General features: G+C 39.8%; 1 protein-coding gene across 4 annotated transcripts in view; it reads right to left on the minus strand.

Moving 5' to 3' along the window:
* The window catches only part of TRPM3 (transient receptor potential cation channel subfamily M member 3), a 424,445-nt gene that overhangs the window by 58,532 nt on the left and 347,638 nt on the right, over positions 1-18,275 (minus strand). For all 4 annotated transcript variants that reach the window (XM_075739535.1, XM_075739534.1, XM_075739538.1 and 1 more), the window contains exons 9-12: positions 17,864-17,936; positions 9,020-9,120; positions 7,073-7,207; positions 4,399-4,449 (exon numbers count right to left, since the gene is read on the minus strand). In XM_075739535.1, the coding sequence (XP_075595650.1) occupies positions 4,399-4,449; positions 7,073-7,207; positions 9,020-9,120; positions 17,864-17,936 (360 nt within the window). The remainder of the gene's footprint in view (positions 1-4,398; positions 4,450-7,072; positions 7,208-9,019; positions 9,121-17,863; positions 17,937-18,275) is intronic.

The following is an 18,275-nucleotide window of genomic DNA, read 5'->3' on the forward strand; positions in this document are numbered from 1 at the left end:
GTCTTAATGTAAGACACTAAACCAGAATGCTTTGATATTAAGTGGCAAAAAATACTTTGGCAATTAAGACAGCACAACAGGCATCAGGGTGCTGCATGAAAGTGTGAGTTTTTTTATATAGTTCTTGTAACTTCTAAAATTACCTAAAGGGATTTCGATAAAAAATTTCCATTACAGTAACTTTAATAAAAGATGCATCTAAATATCCCAGCTAATATTGAAACACTTTACTAAAACCTCCTCACAAATTCACAGCAGAAACACACATTTTATACACGTATGTATGGCTCCATGCTAAAACACAATTACTTTTCCAATGTAAGCAGCCCTAGTAAAGCAAACTGGACCATCTTTGTGAGAGGAGTTATGTGTGCCCCAAAGCACTTGCTGTATCAGCAGATGCCTTGAACTACCCTGGCAGTGGTGAGTCTACTTGTAAGTGAAGCACAGTGCTGCAAGCGGGACAGAACCCCTCCAAGAAAATTTTTGTATCAGGAATAGTGTGGCCAGCAGGACCAGGGAAGTGATCGTCCCCCTGTACTCGGCACTGGTGAGGCCGCACCTCAAGTTCTGTGTTCAGTTTTGGGCACCCCACTGCAAAAAGGACATTGAGGTGCTGGAGCGCGCCCAGAGAAGAGCAACGAAGCTGGTGAAGGGTCTGGAGCACAAGTCTTATGAGGAGTGGCTGAGGGCACTGGGGTTGTTTAACTTGGAGAAGAGGAGGCTGAGGGGAGACCTTCTCGCTCTCTACAACTACCTGAAAGGAGGTTGTAGTGAGGTGGGTGTTGGTCTCTTCTCCCAAGTAACAAGTGATGGGACAAGAGTAAATGGCCTCAAGTTGTGCCAGGGGAGGTTTAGGTTGGATATTAGGAAAAATTTCTTCACCAAGAGGTTTGTCAATCATTGGAACAGGCTGCCCAGGGAAGTGGTGGAGTCACCATCCCTGGAGGTATTTAAAAGACATGTAGATGTGGTGCTTAGGGACATGGTTTAGTGGTGGACTTGGCAGTACTGGGTTAATGGTTGGACTTGATGATCTTAAAGGTCTTTTCCAACCAAAATGATTCTATGATTATATAAGAACAGCAAAAATTTGGATGGGCTAATTCTAGTACAGCCAAGGTGGTCAGGAATGACAGAGCAGAAGATTTGATTTGTAGCTATGATAGGTACCCTAGTTAATAATCAAGTAATATTTTAAGCTTGGAACAAGTTCTTCAATGCTAATGCATTATTCTTTTCCTGAAGAAACGTCAACTTTGAACTGTAGCTAATCAATTATAGTATTTTTTCACTTCAAGTGCATTTTTATATTCAGCAAATACCAAGCCTCTGATTTTGCATACTAAAGAAAAAATACTACTTTAAAAATTCTGTATATTGCTTCTTAGTTCTCTAGAAATGTAGACATACAGTGGCAGTCCAAAATAAAGAACTTTGAAAACATCACCCCAGAGTGGGATTAAGATATCTCGATTATATACAATGGTTGGTTTAAAGAAAAAAAAAAAAATCTGTTAATTTCGAGCCAGGGAAAGATTTTTTTAAAAACAACCCGTAGAGGGCAACCTCCACTTACAGACAGGATGCCAAGCACGGCCACTGTTTCTTCCTGCTTAGCCTAGATGCATCAGTTTGTACAGTCTCGGGAAGGAAATCAACCCTGTAAAATTCTGTGCCCTAGACAGGAGATGTGAAAAAGACCACCATGCAAACGATGCAGGCAGATTTGTCCCGGCATGTAGTTATGGAATTGAGAGGACTGAAAAGAGAGATGAGCACAGCTGTCTCTAAAGTGAGTCATTAAGAAGTACCTTGTCTTGTTAATATATGTAGAATTTAAGTGCACTCTGATTGCTGTAGATTCTTTAAGACTGTGCCTCCAGACCTTTACAACGTGCTGCCCAGGCTAACAGTCCTCACAGTGATATCTGGAAATCCAAAGAGATAATAAATTTTTGTCCTACATGCTTGTGTGTGTGTGTGTGTGTGTGTGTGTATGCATGCCTGTGCATGTGTGTCTGCAAGCTGCCACAAACAGGATGTGCTAATGTGACTTCTGTTGTACAAATTCTTTGCTTTATTAAGCAGGCAGGGTGGTCTTGCAAACAAACCACCCCTCCCCCAGTGATTTATACAGCTATGTAATATAATAATAGTAAATTAAATAATGCTTCTATGATTTGTAAGCATTTTTTATCTGAGAATTCACAATGATGCAGATCTAAATAACTTTTAATAGTATATACCCTTTTAAATAGTGCAGGTTTTAAAACTGGGATGTATGCATAAAAAATACAGGGTGTGCATATACTTTAAGTGTTGTCTCAAGCCGACATAATAATTTTTTAATATTTGTATTTTGTGATACTGCAGGTTAGGTATCTGGCATTAAAATATATATACCCAAAAAACTAGCATCAGCAATGTGGTGTGGTTTTCATGCGTGGTGGGCCACTTAACTGTCAAATAGTGATGATGTCTATTAAGAAGTTATTTCCATGACGGTGTTTTCATTTAAACTGTTGTCAGATCTGCTGACTGATTTACAGCTTGGTTGACTAGTAAGGGATCTGCTCAGATGGCAGGGCTATGGAGAGCTGTCACTCTTCTCCGAGTGAACCACGGTTGTTTCTCATCACTGACAAAATGAGAAATACAACCCCAGAGGTGCAGTTTTCTGATGAAGGTGCTAGGGGGCTGCACCAGGCTGTTTGTTTTAAAAGCCCTTAACATACTAATGAGAGTACACATTGACTTCATGTAGTGGGAATTGCTGGAGACTTTAGATATGGCCAGAGGAAAGAAAGATGAATTTATGGAAAAATGACCACCCACTAAAATTTAGCAATCACTGTGGAACAAATAATGTCATTAAATATCGTAAATATGGTGTAAGTTTATTTAATGCCAAAGTCTATCAATACATACCTATGGGTACTGATCGTCTTTGCCTATTTTGATGCCTTTTTGTCAAGAGCTCCTTTAAAAATACATCTTTTGTTAGTGACTCAGAAAAAGATATTGATATTATTTAGTCACTCAATATACAAATTGCTATGCCTTCAAAGGATGACTTGGAAAAGTGGTGCTAGGGGAGAGGAGGAGTTTGAAATGGAATGTATTTTAAAGTAAGAAGACAGAAGATGCTTGTTTCAAACGCCCATAGGCACATAAATAACTGCATATTTAGTAACAAAAAAAATTCTGATAACTTGGGCTTTAAGAGAAGTAGCCAGTCTAAATGCTTTCTATCTTTACTCTGCTCCATCCAAGGGGATTTGTGTATAAGAAGTTTCAGTTTCTTTTGTAGTCATTTCACACTTTCCAATGGTCACTTAATATACTATATATAATTTAACAATGATGATCCCATATAACACACTAACCACAGAAAACCACCAGAACCTCCCTAAACACAACTATTGATTATTCTGTAACACTATTTAACAGAAAGATGATATATGAAGCACTGCCACTCCCCTCCCCTAGATGCCTTTGGCTCTGCTCAGCTGTCAGTAACAGAAGAAACCACCAAAACCTGTGCTCTTACAAAAAAAAATCTCCATTCCTGTTTCAATCTTCTATCTAGTCCCATGTACAGAAATTTCCTTTCTCAAGTACGCTACCCTTGAGGTCTGACTTACATAATGTGCAAGGTTGTAATCTGCCCATGGTTTGGGAGAATATTCAAGCTGATGAGGTCAGTTATAGACTCAATCTCCTTACTTGATCCATACATTTAGAGAATAAGGGATTTTCATTCATTGCTGCTGCTGTAACAATTTTAATCCTGAGCACACTGCTAAAGGAATTTGGTATCTCTTCCTTTCCTATAGAAACACTATTTCTTTGTTTCTGTCCTGCCCTCCTAATGGCTCTTTATAATTCAAGACACTTGAAATTAACTCGATGAGAGGGCAAGGGAAAGTTGCACTACTTCTTTTTGTATATTTCTGCTGAGGAAGATGGTTACAATATACCACACAACACAGAACGAGGAACAGTTTCAACAAACTAGGATCCAGCACAAGGATAAGGGCTATTTTACAGGCTTGGAAGTAAACTAACAGCATGGAAGTTAGCTTTGACAATAGTTGCAGGTATGGAAAAATACAGATAACAGCATAAATCCACACGATATGTAAGAGCCTACAATTCTGCTAGCTGAAGCACTATTACCCAAGCGTCCAAAACCACATAGAAAGCAAGCCAAATAACTTGCTAATTGTGCTTTGTATGCAAAAAGTTCATATTCAGTACATACAAACAGGACATTCTGTAATGATAGGGGGAGGAGAAGGCTCTGACTGAAAGCTCATGCAAAACAGAGATTGTATCTAGCTACAAAAAGCAATCACAGCATTATCTCCAACCTACCGTGTATTGGACTCTTACCTTCTTGACGTCCCTGACTAGATGGTACAGAGTGTTGGATGGTCCATGTCTCTGCAAAGGACAAATAAAGAAGAATAAAATAGTTTTGCATTGTCCAAAGACCTGTAAGATGTAAATGGTAAATGCTGAAATGGCTTTCTCACCTTAGTAGCTAAAAAATCAGGCAACTGAGAGCACTTCAATTGTACAGTGTTATCAATTTAAAAAATTGAAATCAATTACAAGAGCATTATTTCACCTGACTTCTCTTTTTTACAAAACTCTTCAGTAAGACAACCACAAGAACAGCTGGACTGGATGAAAACTAGGGTCCTATATACCAGATTAGGCTCCTGGCTTAGGCAAAGCAGGAGCCCAGCACAACATGCACAGCCTCTGGGAGGGAGTGGAATAAAAAAACAGTTGCTTAAGTGTCAGCCTTCCTGCACTCAACTTCCAGTGTTGATGGCTCAGAGAGCCCCTGAGCCTGACATTGCATCTAGGCTGTCTCATCTGAAAGCCACTAACAGCATGCACAGTTTGTGAATTTCTCCAATCTTCTTTAGACTCCATCTGACACGCAAAACATTCTGCAGCAGACTCCCACAATTTCAATTGTATGTTATGTGGAGAAGTACTTTCTTTTCAGTTGTGTTTTTGACTGTTGCTGATATTTTAAGAAACTTTTATGGGAGGTCTCCTTGGCTGTAACTGATGATAGATGAGACCACTGCATATGTGCAGTCAATGTTTCCATATATACACTGCTCTGCACTTGCCAACACTTAATTTTATGTAACCCACCACCAAGCATAAAGAGATTTTGCTGTGATTCTTCATATGCTGCTTCAGATTTGCCTACCCTGAAAGATGCTAAATCATGTGTAAACACTGTCCCTTCAGTAGTTACTAATTTTCAGATCACCTCTAAACAGGCTGAAGAGCACTGGTCCCAGGACGGTCTTGGATGACCCTGGTCATAATGTCCTTCTGTGGTAAGAACAGACCATGTATTCCTACTCTCTGTTTTCTATCCTTCAAGTAGTTTTTAAACCACAAGTGCTCCTTATCTACTATGCCATGACAGCTACATTTCTTTTGTTTTTGAGGTTTTCAAATATTGTCAAACAGGTTTTGCAAAAATAGATGGACCAAGTGCAACATCCTTATTCTCCTGCACGTTGACTTCAGAAATAGTAATAGATTTCTACAGCTTAACATTTTCCTACAGAAGCCAGGTAAACTCTTTACATAAAATTAATCCCCTTGTCTATTAATTCTATTCTTGTATTTTAACAAATTTGCCATGGCAGAAGTCAGATTCATTGGTTTGTAGTTTCCCAGGTCACTCTCAGGACTCATGTTGAAATCTGGTGGCTTTTAAACCAGCCGTGTAACTTCTTTGGTGCTAAGGCTATTATGAATGCATTAGGTCATATATCATAATTGGCAGTTCAGGCATTTCATAGCCGGGGTCTTTTGGAACTCTTGCATGAATAATTTATGTTGATTTCTATAGCTCACAAAAAATTTGTTCAAAAAGGCCTTCTTTTAGCTGTAGAACTGAAGACTTTCCTCAGACATACTCCCTGTAAAAACTGGCTTTGGTACAAGAACTACAATGCTTATTTCTGTAGCAAGAAAGCTCATAGGCTTTCTGTTCTTAATACATAGATGCTAGTTGATAGGCAAAGTTTAAGCAGATCAAATATCAGTTGAGAATCTGTCTCAAGATTTATCTATTTATCTATTTTGGACAAATTTTATGCATTCTTTTCATATTTGATACTTTTGAAAGACTGATTTCTGGTCACCATCAATGTGAAACATCTATGGATAACTGTGGCAGATAATAATGGCAGGGCTTTGAAAAGTACTGGCAGAAAAAAACTTTTTGAAAAGGGCAATGCACTATATCACAACCTCTCTCCAAGAGACAGAACTAACAATGCTAAGAACTAGACAATGCTTTAAGATTTTTTCTATGCCACTTAAACAATTTGAACTTGCTGGTTTATCTTGGTAGGCAATAATGATGTGAATGCTGGAATGTGTTTTGCAGTTGAGAACTCAGAAGCAATTTGAACTGGTGCAGTTTTATGTTCATTTTAAGGACAAAGATATAAAACTTGCAAACAGGCTTTAAAAAGTCTAAACCATAATTTTTGGAACATTTGGTGAGGACATGGGGAAGTCCTTCACTGTAATAGACCTGTAATAATCAGATTCCACCTTTAAATTCAGAATATTACCCCAAGAAGTTTGCTTCTATTTGTTTTCTAGCAGCTGAGTTTCATTAACAGTTGCAAGATTTTTCTGAAACCATAAAGGCTTACACCATCAGGAGTCATATATCACCGTCCCACAGGTCCTAGCTTGCCAGTTACTGTCTTCCAGCCAGTGCCATCTTCTTAAATCTCAGGCCTATCGTATTGGAATTACAATGACCAGAAATCAGATGGCACTGTGTGGGGCTTAAGCCATGTTTTATTAAACCTGTGCAGCAGATTAGGTGGGCAAGACACAGCTTGTTCCATTATATGAGAGACAAAGCTAAAAGCCACTGTGGACTTCTAACGTGGAAAATTTTTGCAGCAGGTGTTGGCTGCCTTGTCCATCATCATGTTGTTGTAATACAAGTGGGAGCAAGAACAATGAATATAGAGATAGAAAATTTGCCTTAGTTTGGCCCTACCGTATTGTACAATTCCTCTAGCCGGGAGATGGTGAGAAAACGATGCATGCTTACTCCATTTTCTATAAGTAATTTCACAAAATCCACTCTGTCCAACACCAGTGCATCCAGCATTGCTTGCTCAAGGGAGCCCACCTGCAAAGCAAGCGATTAATTCAGGCTGTTCTTGGGCATCACAGGCTGTATCCGGCTGGTCTGGTCACCCTGGCACAAGCAGGGAATCCTGGCAAAATTCCGAGGGTTGCTCTGTTGAGCTTAAAATGGCATAATCACAGTTTTAGTCTACATTGGTTCCTCTGATTCAGGGCAGCATGTAAAAAATGAGTGTCAAAGTGTTAAGATTAACATACTCTGAGAAACCCGAATTAGGACCAAGGAACTGGAACCTAGGAAATTGGTGACCACACCTCCACATTATTCACCATCTCATTATTATCTTTATTTCTTGCTTTCCTGACAGACGTTTTATTTGTATTTGGTATATTTGTTATGTGCACACACACTCACTTTAATTCTGTCTTTACTAGCTTTTTCCTCTGTTTGTGGTGTGGAAACTCAGGGGAACTTTGACACCCAGGAAGCAGAAATAGCTTCACAATTAGCATTTATTTGAAGGGCAAAATACAAGAGGTCATCTTATGCAAAACCTTTCCTTTTCTATCCCTTGCAGGTTTGGGGGAGTTAGAATGATGAGAAATTATCTCATGCTTCAAGCTTTCAGCTTGCAAAATGATTGCAGCTTGCAGCATTTATGCAAATTTTTGCTATGATGTGGAGATGGAATGATAACGACAAGTACAATTTACCACCATTAAAATCTCTCCTGTGTTTAGGTGCATACTTAGGCCCAACATTGATAAGTAATCCTGTTCACTCCATAACTGAAAAGGTGAGGATTTTTCAAACTAGCTTTAAGGGGCAGCAAGCTCCAGAAGCTACGTTTAAAGCAATGATATTTAAACAGAAGCTTTTCTTTTTGTTATATTTTTTCCATGGGGAGTTGTAAATACTCATGTAATATAGCATATGAAATTTTCATGACTGTGACAAAACAAGTGTCACAGTAATGAATGTTGGGATCCAGTTACCCCTTCTGAAGAAAGATATGGTGGGCTTTAAGGAGCTACAGGTAGAGACGGAGTCCTTCTGTTTTTTTCTGGATGACTTTTACCACTGTAAAAACTGCAGCACAAGTTAGGAGTTGACTACTTCTCCTCTGCCCCACATAGCATTCAATAACCCCTCTATTTACAGCCCTCCAACTCCTGCAGAGCAGCTCAGCCCATGGTGCCCCTCCCCAGGGAACGGTGTTGGTCTGGGAGCCTGTCCCCACAGCTGGCAGCTGGAGCATAGGAAGAGGCAGACGTGAAGCGGGCAGACGGATGTAGAGCAGCACTGGGCACGAAATTAACACCAGCTCAGGTCTGGAGCCACAGCATTTCTGTGGTAACATTGCTGATCAGCTCTTGTGATCCCCTTGATGACCTCCAGCATCTGTGCAGCATATTTTTTGATGTCTGATTATCATCAAATTCACTATTTGCATATAGAAGCATATTGCTCGAAGGGCAAAAAGATATTTTTGCCTTTCCTTTAATTTATAACCCACCATTGTAACATGGCTGTAAACACATACTTGTTTTTCTCAGCTTGCAGGATCATTGCTTGATAGTATAAATGTGTTGCTTCCCCTCGTTCCTTTAAAGGTGTGGTGTCTCAGCGTGAAGGCATCGCTAGATGTCACCATTTCCTTGAACAAGCGAACGTATTAACATCTTTGTAACCCTGCTTGCCTTCAGCAGCTGTGAATGGGAACTTTGTGCTTGGCTGGGAGCACGACTCAGTATATTTTAAGCTGCGTTAAAATCACCACCGCCAACAGAATGGATTTAACGTCGTGTAGGGTTTAATATGTTTTCAGTAGAAGATGCTGTATATATACTGTACCGGCCACTGTTGCCCATAAATAAAGATCTGACTGCGGGCGATGTCTACTCTGTTCCAGGCTAATGCTAGGCTCAGCTGGTCCGGAGCAGATGCGTTAGCTCCTGTGTATACAGACAGGGGTGCAGGGAGGAGAGGAGGAGAAAAAAAGAAACAAGACATACTTTAAACTCAGTCAACAGAGCACCATGGTAATTCCTCTTTGTCAAAAGTCTCACAGGTGTCCATGTCATTTCTGCAATTGATCTCATATTAAAACAAACCCATACTTCCCATTACGCCTGTAATGAAATACTGGTTCTCAAATCTGAATCTATGGTTCTCAGATTATCTCATAAACATTAATTATTTCCTCACATCCCCCTTGAAAAATACAGTAGGTACACATGATATCAGCAGGTGCAACTTGCAGTGGAGTGAACTGGTTTCCCTCCTCTCAGACAGCGAGCGAGAGCAGAAGCCAGTAGAGATACTGATCCAGCTGCAGGATCACACACACACACACACACACGCACGAGTGCACACATATACACACACATGCATCTAGCAATTACAACCAGGTTCAACACACAGACACCCCACCAATTTCCATAGTCATGCATTTAATGTGCACCTTGTATGCATTCCCACCTGATAAGGTGGGGATCCTGTAGAAGCACAGGAATTTCTCCTATATATATTTGTACTGAGGAGTCTTGGTTGGACAAATTTCCCTTCACACATGCAATATTCATGTAAAAAAGCATGCTATAAAGCTGGTGTCAAGTTAAAAAATACAAAAATTAAATAAGAAACTATGCAGATGATAAGATGGGTTTGGAGCTGCTTGTTTTTGGAAGGGAGGGTATGTTTTTCCCTGTAGTTTTAATGGACACTGTAGGACATTCTTGACCTGCTGTGCTTTTATAATGTTTCACTAAAGATTTCATGGTTATTAGCTGATTTGCAATAATAAACCAGTATTTGTGCTTCAGTGTCACAGGGAGAACTAGCTGAATGAACTGATCAACCAAATAAATAAAGGGCACTTCAACTTTTAACTACATAGCTGCTTGCAGTGATTAGGTGATTGTATAAAAGCGAATTTTTTAAAGGCCTCATACTTTCACTGTTTTCTTGTCTTTGTTAATTCTTATACTGATATCATGGAACGAGGACAAACAGGAGCTTTTCATTACTTCAAAGCATCTCTGTCCCCATTTCAGTACTATTCAAAATCACTCACTGTTCCAGTTGAAAATGCACTCTGAAATTGGAGGCACAGAAAAATAAAGCGTAAAACGCTGGCTGCTGAAATTCTCTGTGAAGGATCAGTTCAGCAGACCTTTGGAAAGCTTAGCCTACAGTATAATTTCATAAGTCTCAACTTTGCAGTCAGTTCACTGCCATGAAATTTTGCCAAATACTCTGCAATATCTACAGCAATTATTTGGGAGATGGTGGACTGTAGATCACTTTCATTTTATTACAGAAATGAGCTCTGACAAACAGGTAGGTGATGCAGGAGCAGAACAATAGAAAGAAACGAGAAAAGAAGAAAAGACAGTGAAAACAGTAAAAGACCTTTCTGTGACTAAGAAGTAACAGGAACACCCCTTTGTGTTAGACACAGCTTCTCATTGCTATACACAACACAGACTAAAGCTCTCACAAGAGACCTCATGGGGGATGCCAATGACATCTGAACCTTTCTGAGTTTCTTACACAAGCAACATGCAACATTCAAGAACAGAAAATATTTACCTTTGGGAAGGGCAAAAATGTCTCTACAGTTTTATTTATAAAAACAGCAAAAGATTACCTGCAGTGAGTATGATAGTGTAAATTAAGTACACAGAGCAAATAATGTTCTCTCCCTTTCTGAAGCAAACAACAGATCCTCTCAAAATGTCATTTCATCTCCTCTGTGTGCCTCCAGGAAAGTGAGAGCTTTGGCAGGTGCTCAGGCAAGCTGTCTGGTGAGCAGTGGAGGAGGCATATGGGTGAGCTCCAAAACCCAGGGGCAGTGATGGTGATCCTGCAGCCTGGTACCATTTTACACATGTGATGGGTAAACTCCACCTCCTGATTTTCCTAAACTGACTGCAGCCTACAGTCTGGGTAGCCAGGGGTGCTGTCTGGTTAGAAACCGTTTTGGATCAAGAGTTGATCAGATGGACTTGGGGTAGGAAGTGGGCTACTTATGTTGCCCCTACTTCAGTGAAAACTCAAGTCAAATCATAGAGGCTCCAGGTGAACACCTTCTGACCCCTAGCAGGGAGCCTTCCCCAGTTTGTGGCAAGTGGCATTCCTGGGCCTTTTCGTGCTTTAGGGAGGACTCGGCTGTAAAAATATAGAAGCTTAGCTATAAGAAAACTTATATTAACTAGAAAGCTGCTTAAGGCCTAGAACTGTTTCAAAGACTATAATCGTGGGAAAGGGGTTTGTAATCAAGGTAATAGCTAACTGACCATGGCAATGTACAATGCTGCTATGTTCCTTGTACAGTCCCTACCCAACCGGACAATAGGCCCGGGAATATTAATCTTATGAAGTAAGTTGTAAGGGACAAGTGTATCCACAGCAAGGATACTACGCATGCCTGCAAGAAGAGGGTCATCCAGTGAACACGGGTGCGAGACCACTGACGACCACCAGAGACCCCTGAGGACCACCAACTCAAATCACTGAGCATGCGTGATGGGGAGGAGAATATGGAAATGGATTCCAAGAAATGATTATCATAGGACTGCCTTTTCTTGGAAAAATAATGAATATGTATATTTTGATTCTATATAACCTGTATGTTGGTGATGACCTGGCATGCACGTTTGGTGGAGCTATTTCCCCCGTGCATCCAGCGCTGCAATAAAGCAAACCTAGGGTAACTCACGTCTGGTAGAATTTTTCTTTAACATGGCTGCTGGATGAACGCAGGGGTGTCTGGTGCATCTGATCACGTGAAAGAGCAACTGACATGGGGCACCAGGTGGTGGCTGCATCTCCAGAAAGGTCCCCAAGCCCAGCAGTTCATCAGAATTGTTTTCTTTGAGCATGCTTATTGCTCCGTATACTGAGCAGAGGGGAAAGCAAGTCATGGTTCAGCTTCCCTCCTTCCCACCTTCCTCCATGGTGTTTAAGGCTGCTAGCAGTGGACAAGTTTTCCAGTGTGTGCATGTGCAATCCTGGAGACGATACTTTTCTCAGTGCTTGTTACCACAACGGTACATTTTATTGTCTCACAGAGTGCTGCAGACATTTGGCAGTTGAAGGAAAAGTATCGTTTCTCAAGGGTTTTTTGTACTTCAGGTCCAACCAGTCCATCAGCTAAGGCATAGACTGGGCAGTACAGGTCTGCACACTGGGGCTCTGATGCACATAGTGGGATGGCTGCTCCCAGAGAGAGGTTTGTTGCTGGAAAGCCCTTTCACCCTTCTCCTCTTTCCTGTCTTCCCTATGTGGTCTTCAGGTGAATGTGGATTACACTGACATTACATAAGAGGAGAAGGAAAATAAAAGCCATGAAAGTTGGTACAGAGCAGCATATGGGCTGTGGATGCCATTTAATCAATTTGATTCCAGGATGGACTGATAAATTTGACTCAATTGAAAAAGAAAGTATTCAGGCTATTTCTGGTGGAATTCTATCCAGTATTAAGAAATAAAAATAATTCCACTAATATAAGAAAAACTCCCTAGAACAAATGTGAGGTGGGCTTTCTTAAGATATTGTCTCATTTCAATCATCTCCTTGATTGCATTTAGTCCCACAGAGCATAGATTTGAGTGAGTAAGAAAAATCCAAAAAGTGACCTCTCTGAGGGACTCATCCTGCTCATGAGCATCACTGCAATGGACCCAAATCAAAGCCAAAATATATTTGGGAAACAAAAAAAAATAAAGTAGAGTTAATAACCTACTGCTGTCATCAACTCAGTACAGGGATCACACTGAAACCATTTCTTAAGCCCTTAACACTGTCAATGGCGAGAAATTAGCGTTTCCTCTCCCTGCATTTCTGTTTCATCCTGTCTGATGGAAAGATTCTCTGCTTAGCTGTGTCATATTATTTTAATTACTGTACTATACTTACTGCTTTGAATAGTTTTTTAGGCAATATGACTAATGTCTATGTAATGTTACTATTCTGGTGTCTGGCTGAGCATAAGATTATGTTCCTCAAAAGAATGTTTTAAGACAATATTACTAATGTCTGCAGTGGGACTCTTCCTTCCCTTCATGTGCTCCTAGAAGAAAAGTTACATTTCGGATGCAATGCGTTGATTTGGCAGTATTTTATTTCAGTATAGATATTGCTGGATATCGACAATACATGGATAGTGCAAAGTTGAATGAACAAGAAGGAGACCTGGGAGAGCTGTCAGTTCCTGCAGATGTTAGCTTTATGCTCCCAGGAGTGCTTGGATATCTTGCATAGATTCTTCTGGTAAAAAGTCATGGTTTATCCAATATCTTGGATGAAAAATGCAACAACACTCCTTGACGACAAAGCCTGGGACCATAAACTTGACTCTGAATCCTAGGTGACACAAACTACACGTCAGACAATGAGTGTTGTGCCCTTGCAGGATCCCAGATTACTGAAGAGATAGACTACAGACTTTTATATACTGGCTAATGCTTACGGTGATGAATATAGAGCTCTGAAGGATTCTCCTGGGATAGTCTATGATACTCAGTGCTCAAGAATCTGGAAAGCTGAAATGACACAAAACTGATCTATCGAGACAGAAATGGTTGTTGGAGATTCATTTCCACAGTGCCTCTAAGCATGTCAGTGTCCTCTTTGATTCATTATTTAAGGAAAAGAATTAGATTAGGGAAAATGGCAATCCAAACTAACTTTCTGCTCTGCATCTCAGCAGGTCTTACGCTGTCTTCTGTTTCAGAAGCTCTTTGGTGAAAAGGCTGTGTTTCCACTGCATTTGCTACAAGCATCTTGCTGGCATTTAGCAAATCAATTGACAATAACAAAGCTGATAGCAACAACAACTATAAGGGCAGTAATCAGATATCTGGCCTAACTCCGAAATCCTTCTGTGTCAGTGATTTCATTGTTGGCAGACCATCACACTGTCTTCCAGGACCATCTGATACTACATGCTGGCTGTTCAGTGAGCATGAATTGTGACTTATTCACAGGCTGGAAAGTATGCAGAGACATCAGATCTGCATGAGCCTAACATGGCTTATCTCAGAGGGTTGCATGGCAGTAATATTACAATATGCATATACCACACAGCACCCCTCTCCCAGTGCTAACAATTGCACTGGGAAGGCTTCTGGAGCACCAGATGAAACATGGCTGGTGCTACTAATATGTTCCAGACATTGCAACAGCTTCGTGAACTAGGATCTTTGATGCCACTTCAAAACAATTACATTTTAGAACACCTCCATATGCTGCCTTTAACTTCCCTGTAATACGCCTTGTGTTCAATTAGCAGCTGCAAAAGGACAAAATCCATTACTGTTTGAGTTCCAACTGTTCAAGTTAAGAGAGCACAAACAGCTAAACTGTATCAATAAATTTACTTGCTATAAATTCACGCAGTTGGAAACTTGCTTCCTACATTTGCACATCTCTTGAAATTAAAAAAAAAAAAAAAAAAAAGGAATTCACAAGCCATATGCTGTTATGACATCCATGCAATGTAAATTGATAACCAGTTTGGATGCCATTCCCTAGTTTATTGGAGATCACTTCCAAGAAAGATAGATCTACTGACAAGATTAAACAAATGACTCACAAAAACAAACAAGGAAATAATCTCTCATATTCAGTGCAGGGTTTGGGGCTTGCGGAATATCCTGTCCAAGAGAGATCCTGCATTGGCAGTGTGCCTGATGCAGGTTTAAAAAGAGACTAGCTCATCACGAATTTTACACAGCAAGCAGGAAATGATACTTCATGTTTTCCAGTCCTTGTCCTTCTACTCCCTGAACAAATCACTCACACCAGTGTGGGATTGGTAATTCACTGGTATGTGCCTTGAATACTGGCTAGCAAGAACTGCAAAATCCTCATTGGTGAGATGGAGAAAAAGTAATCAATATTCACTCACCAGTTTCATACTTTTATCTGCCCCCTTTTCACACAGTGTTGAAGAGATGAAAGAGGTTAATTCCTGAATCTAAACTTATGAATTTCAAGATAACTCAGACCTAGTCTTCAAATCTGCTTATTAGTAAATCAATAGACAAGTGGTTCAGCATTTGTACCTTAGATTTCTTGATTTGATGGAAAACCCAACTATCCATCAGCCTGCTGAGGTATATTTACAGAAAGGCAGTATTTCTTTCAGGGTGGTCCAGAACCTTTGTACAAAGACATGTTATGAACAAGGACAACTGACTTGCTTGACACAAGAGATCTCATCTTGGCACACATTGATTGAACAGTCATATGGACTTTCATTCTCTGTGATCAGAAAGCTCAGATGAACAAGAGGCATCTGATAAATCTAATCTTCATTGAGTACCTTCATAATCAGAAAGTGCTGAGGATCAGGGAAGATGAGGTGCAAGTTTTAGTTCCTCTGGCTCTTGAGCAAGACACAAGTGCTGCTGCCATCAGCAGATTACCAAATCAAGATTGTCAGGCAGGCATGAAAGGAGATGTCAGAATTACATACATGGATCCAGGCACCTTCTGAGATGACAGAAGTTCACTATGATGCGCTACTATTATGAAAAGGGCAGGTAATTTTTTTTTACTAAGGAGACAACAGGACCAATTAGGCACTTGCAAAATGGATATTCCAGATCAGAGAGGGCTACTAATACACCCAAACTGCAACTGTAGTACAGTTGCTCATGTAAATACTGCAAAAGAGCTTTACAAAGAGAAAAAAATCCCTCCCAGGCCCATGATTTATTTTCTTCAGCCTCCAAGAGGCAGCCTGCAGAGTGGTAAAACACTCCAGGGATCTATGTTGGGATTCAGACCTTGAAACTATACTAGAAAAAGTGGAATCACAACTTTAAGACAGTCTGTATGTCACTGACAGAAATTAAGAGCAGTCGTTTCAGCGACTGTCTTAAGACCAAATGTGAAGAGAACACACTTTACTCTGTGGGTAATGAAGGATCCAGTTATATTTAAGATAAACATGAAATCTGCAATTCAAATATTTCCTAAGGATAGAAATGAAGAATTTGGTGATGGATCCAATTCTTTTTCCTTGCTTTGAATTGATTTATTTTTCTTTTCTTCACCTTGATTTGTATTGTTTCTCTGTGAAGATGTCCAAAATACCTTGAGATTTAATTATGCAGATGGCTAGAACTTGTTACCTCGGGATAGCAGCAAAATAGTCATGTTACCTGCAGGTCAAACAACTGGTATCTAGATTGAATTGAGCCAAAGAAGTGGAGAAAGCAATACTACAGAAGCCTGAAGAAGCAAAAGCTACTGGAGCAAAACAATTCCAGCTCATTTCCTTGGCTGGTAGCTATCAGCTTGCAATCATACTTTTGACTGTGCTTGTTTACTCCTGTTCAGACTTTTGTTTTAAATGTTTGAAGCAACATTTTTGAAATGGGATTAATAATTGTGTAAAAGGTAAAATACTATATTCCTTGATTAGGTGAAAGTTACTCAGGCCTTCTCCCTTTTCTCTTCATACAGCTTTGGCGAGCCTGCACAGGAAGAAACTGAGAAGAAAACAGCCCTGGAACAAGCAAGAATAATTCCCATTAGATTTGAATACCCAGTAAATCTATTATATTTTTTGTTGTTACTCAAATTCAGGTCTGCCACATGGTGTTATGTACCCTCTTATTAGTGTGTGGGGTGGCAATAGCATGATGACAACTACTGAAGAGCCTCATGAAGCATAATTTTCCCCAGTCACCTTTGGAAGTTCATTTCCTAATGTTTCTCAGATTGTTCTTTAAAATTGTTCGGTATGTCCTATTCTCTGTTCTTAAAATCAGTATAGCCCGTACTACATAGCACAAACCAGTCCAGACAGCAACAAAATGACCATGGTGATTGATACATGCAATTTGTGAAAATCCCATCTGGGGAAATACCATATAAATGGAGGGGTACCCAGCCCTTGGTTAGGTGAATAATCCTTCATCGGGTAAGTACCTGTGCTTCAGCGCCTTTTAAAATCTCACCTGTTTCTGTATTTGCAAGCAGATATTAAATTACCTGGTAATATCATATCTTGAAGGGAGCCAAGCTAAATGATGTGTCTGCAAGACCAGGTTTTATAATGAACTGTAGCAACAATAGATTTAGTGTAAGACAATCTTTTAAGAGCGTTAAGTGTAGCATGTAATAGCTTAGAAAGATTTAGCGACCTGTGAAGTTTTAAGATTAAAACCTCTACCACCCCAATAGCTCAGTTCTTAGCTCTACCAGAGGAGACTGGAAGGAATCCCACACAGTTCCGAGACTTTCCTAGGATGACTACAGATAACGTTTTACTTTGACAATAGTGCCAGTTTTATCTAAAGGGAGATAACGTCCTTCTGGATGTTCTACTAGCCACTAAGGCAATCTAAATCTGAGAATTTCTTTGGCTGTCTTCTTGTGAGTACTAATCTTCTCAAGTAACTGATGGGGGGTCACCACTGATGTTTCTTGTGATGCATTAGTGATTGTGGGTGGAGAATAAAAATTCAGAAAGGAAAAACAGTAGCTATTTAAAGATTAAAGAAAGAACTGGATTTGTATAAAGCAGTTAGAGCAAAAGCATACTTCAATTTCATGGTATAAATTTGCCATCTTGATATGGCAGATACTGTCAATAAATGCAGGTTTCAGCACAGAAGAGACACAGAGTTAATCCATTTGGATTGATACAGACTCACTGTGGAGTGAAACTCCATTACCTTTCAGTAATGCTGTCAGGATAGCTAAATCAATATCCTGGTGTCCTTCTGATCCCATGCGAAATACTGTGATCTGAAATGTTAAAAGACAATACCATTATTGAAACCAGGGTAGTTTTTTTAAAAAAGAAATTAAATCAGGGCAGCATCATTTAGATCTCAAAATGTCCTGATGGCTACAGGATGATCTTACTTTATACATTTTATGAGAAGCTTATTAGATAGGGCTAATACACAGAATTTTTTGTGAGATAAGATTTGCTAAAAATAGAAATTGTATTAATAAGCATATGGCAGAAAAGTCTTCATTGATAATTACAGGGTGAAATTAGAGATGAAGGAATGTTCTTGTATGAGAGTAACATTAGATTTAGTGTTCCCAATACATTACTAGGAGGAATTAGGTGTATTA

The sequence above is a fragment of the Balearica regulorum genome, chromosome Z (genome assembly GCF_011004875.1).
Source record: "Balearica regulorum gibbericeps isolate bBalReg1 chromosome Z, bBalReg1.pri, whole genome shotgun sequence".
Lineage (NCBI taxonomy): Eukaryota > Metazoa > Chordata > Aves > Gruiformes > Gruidae > Balearica > Balearica regulorum.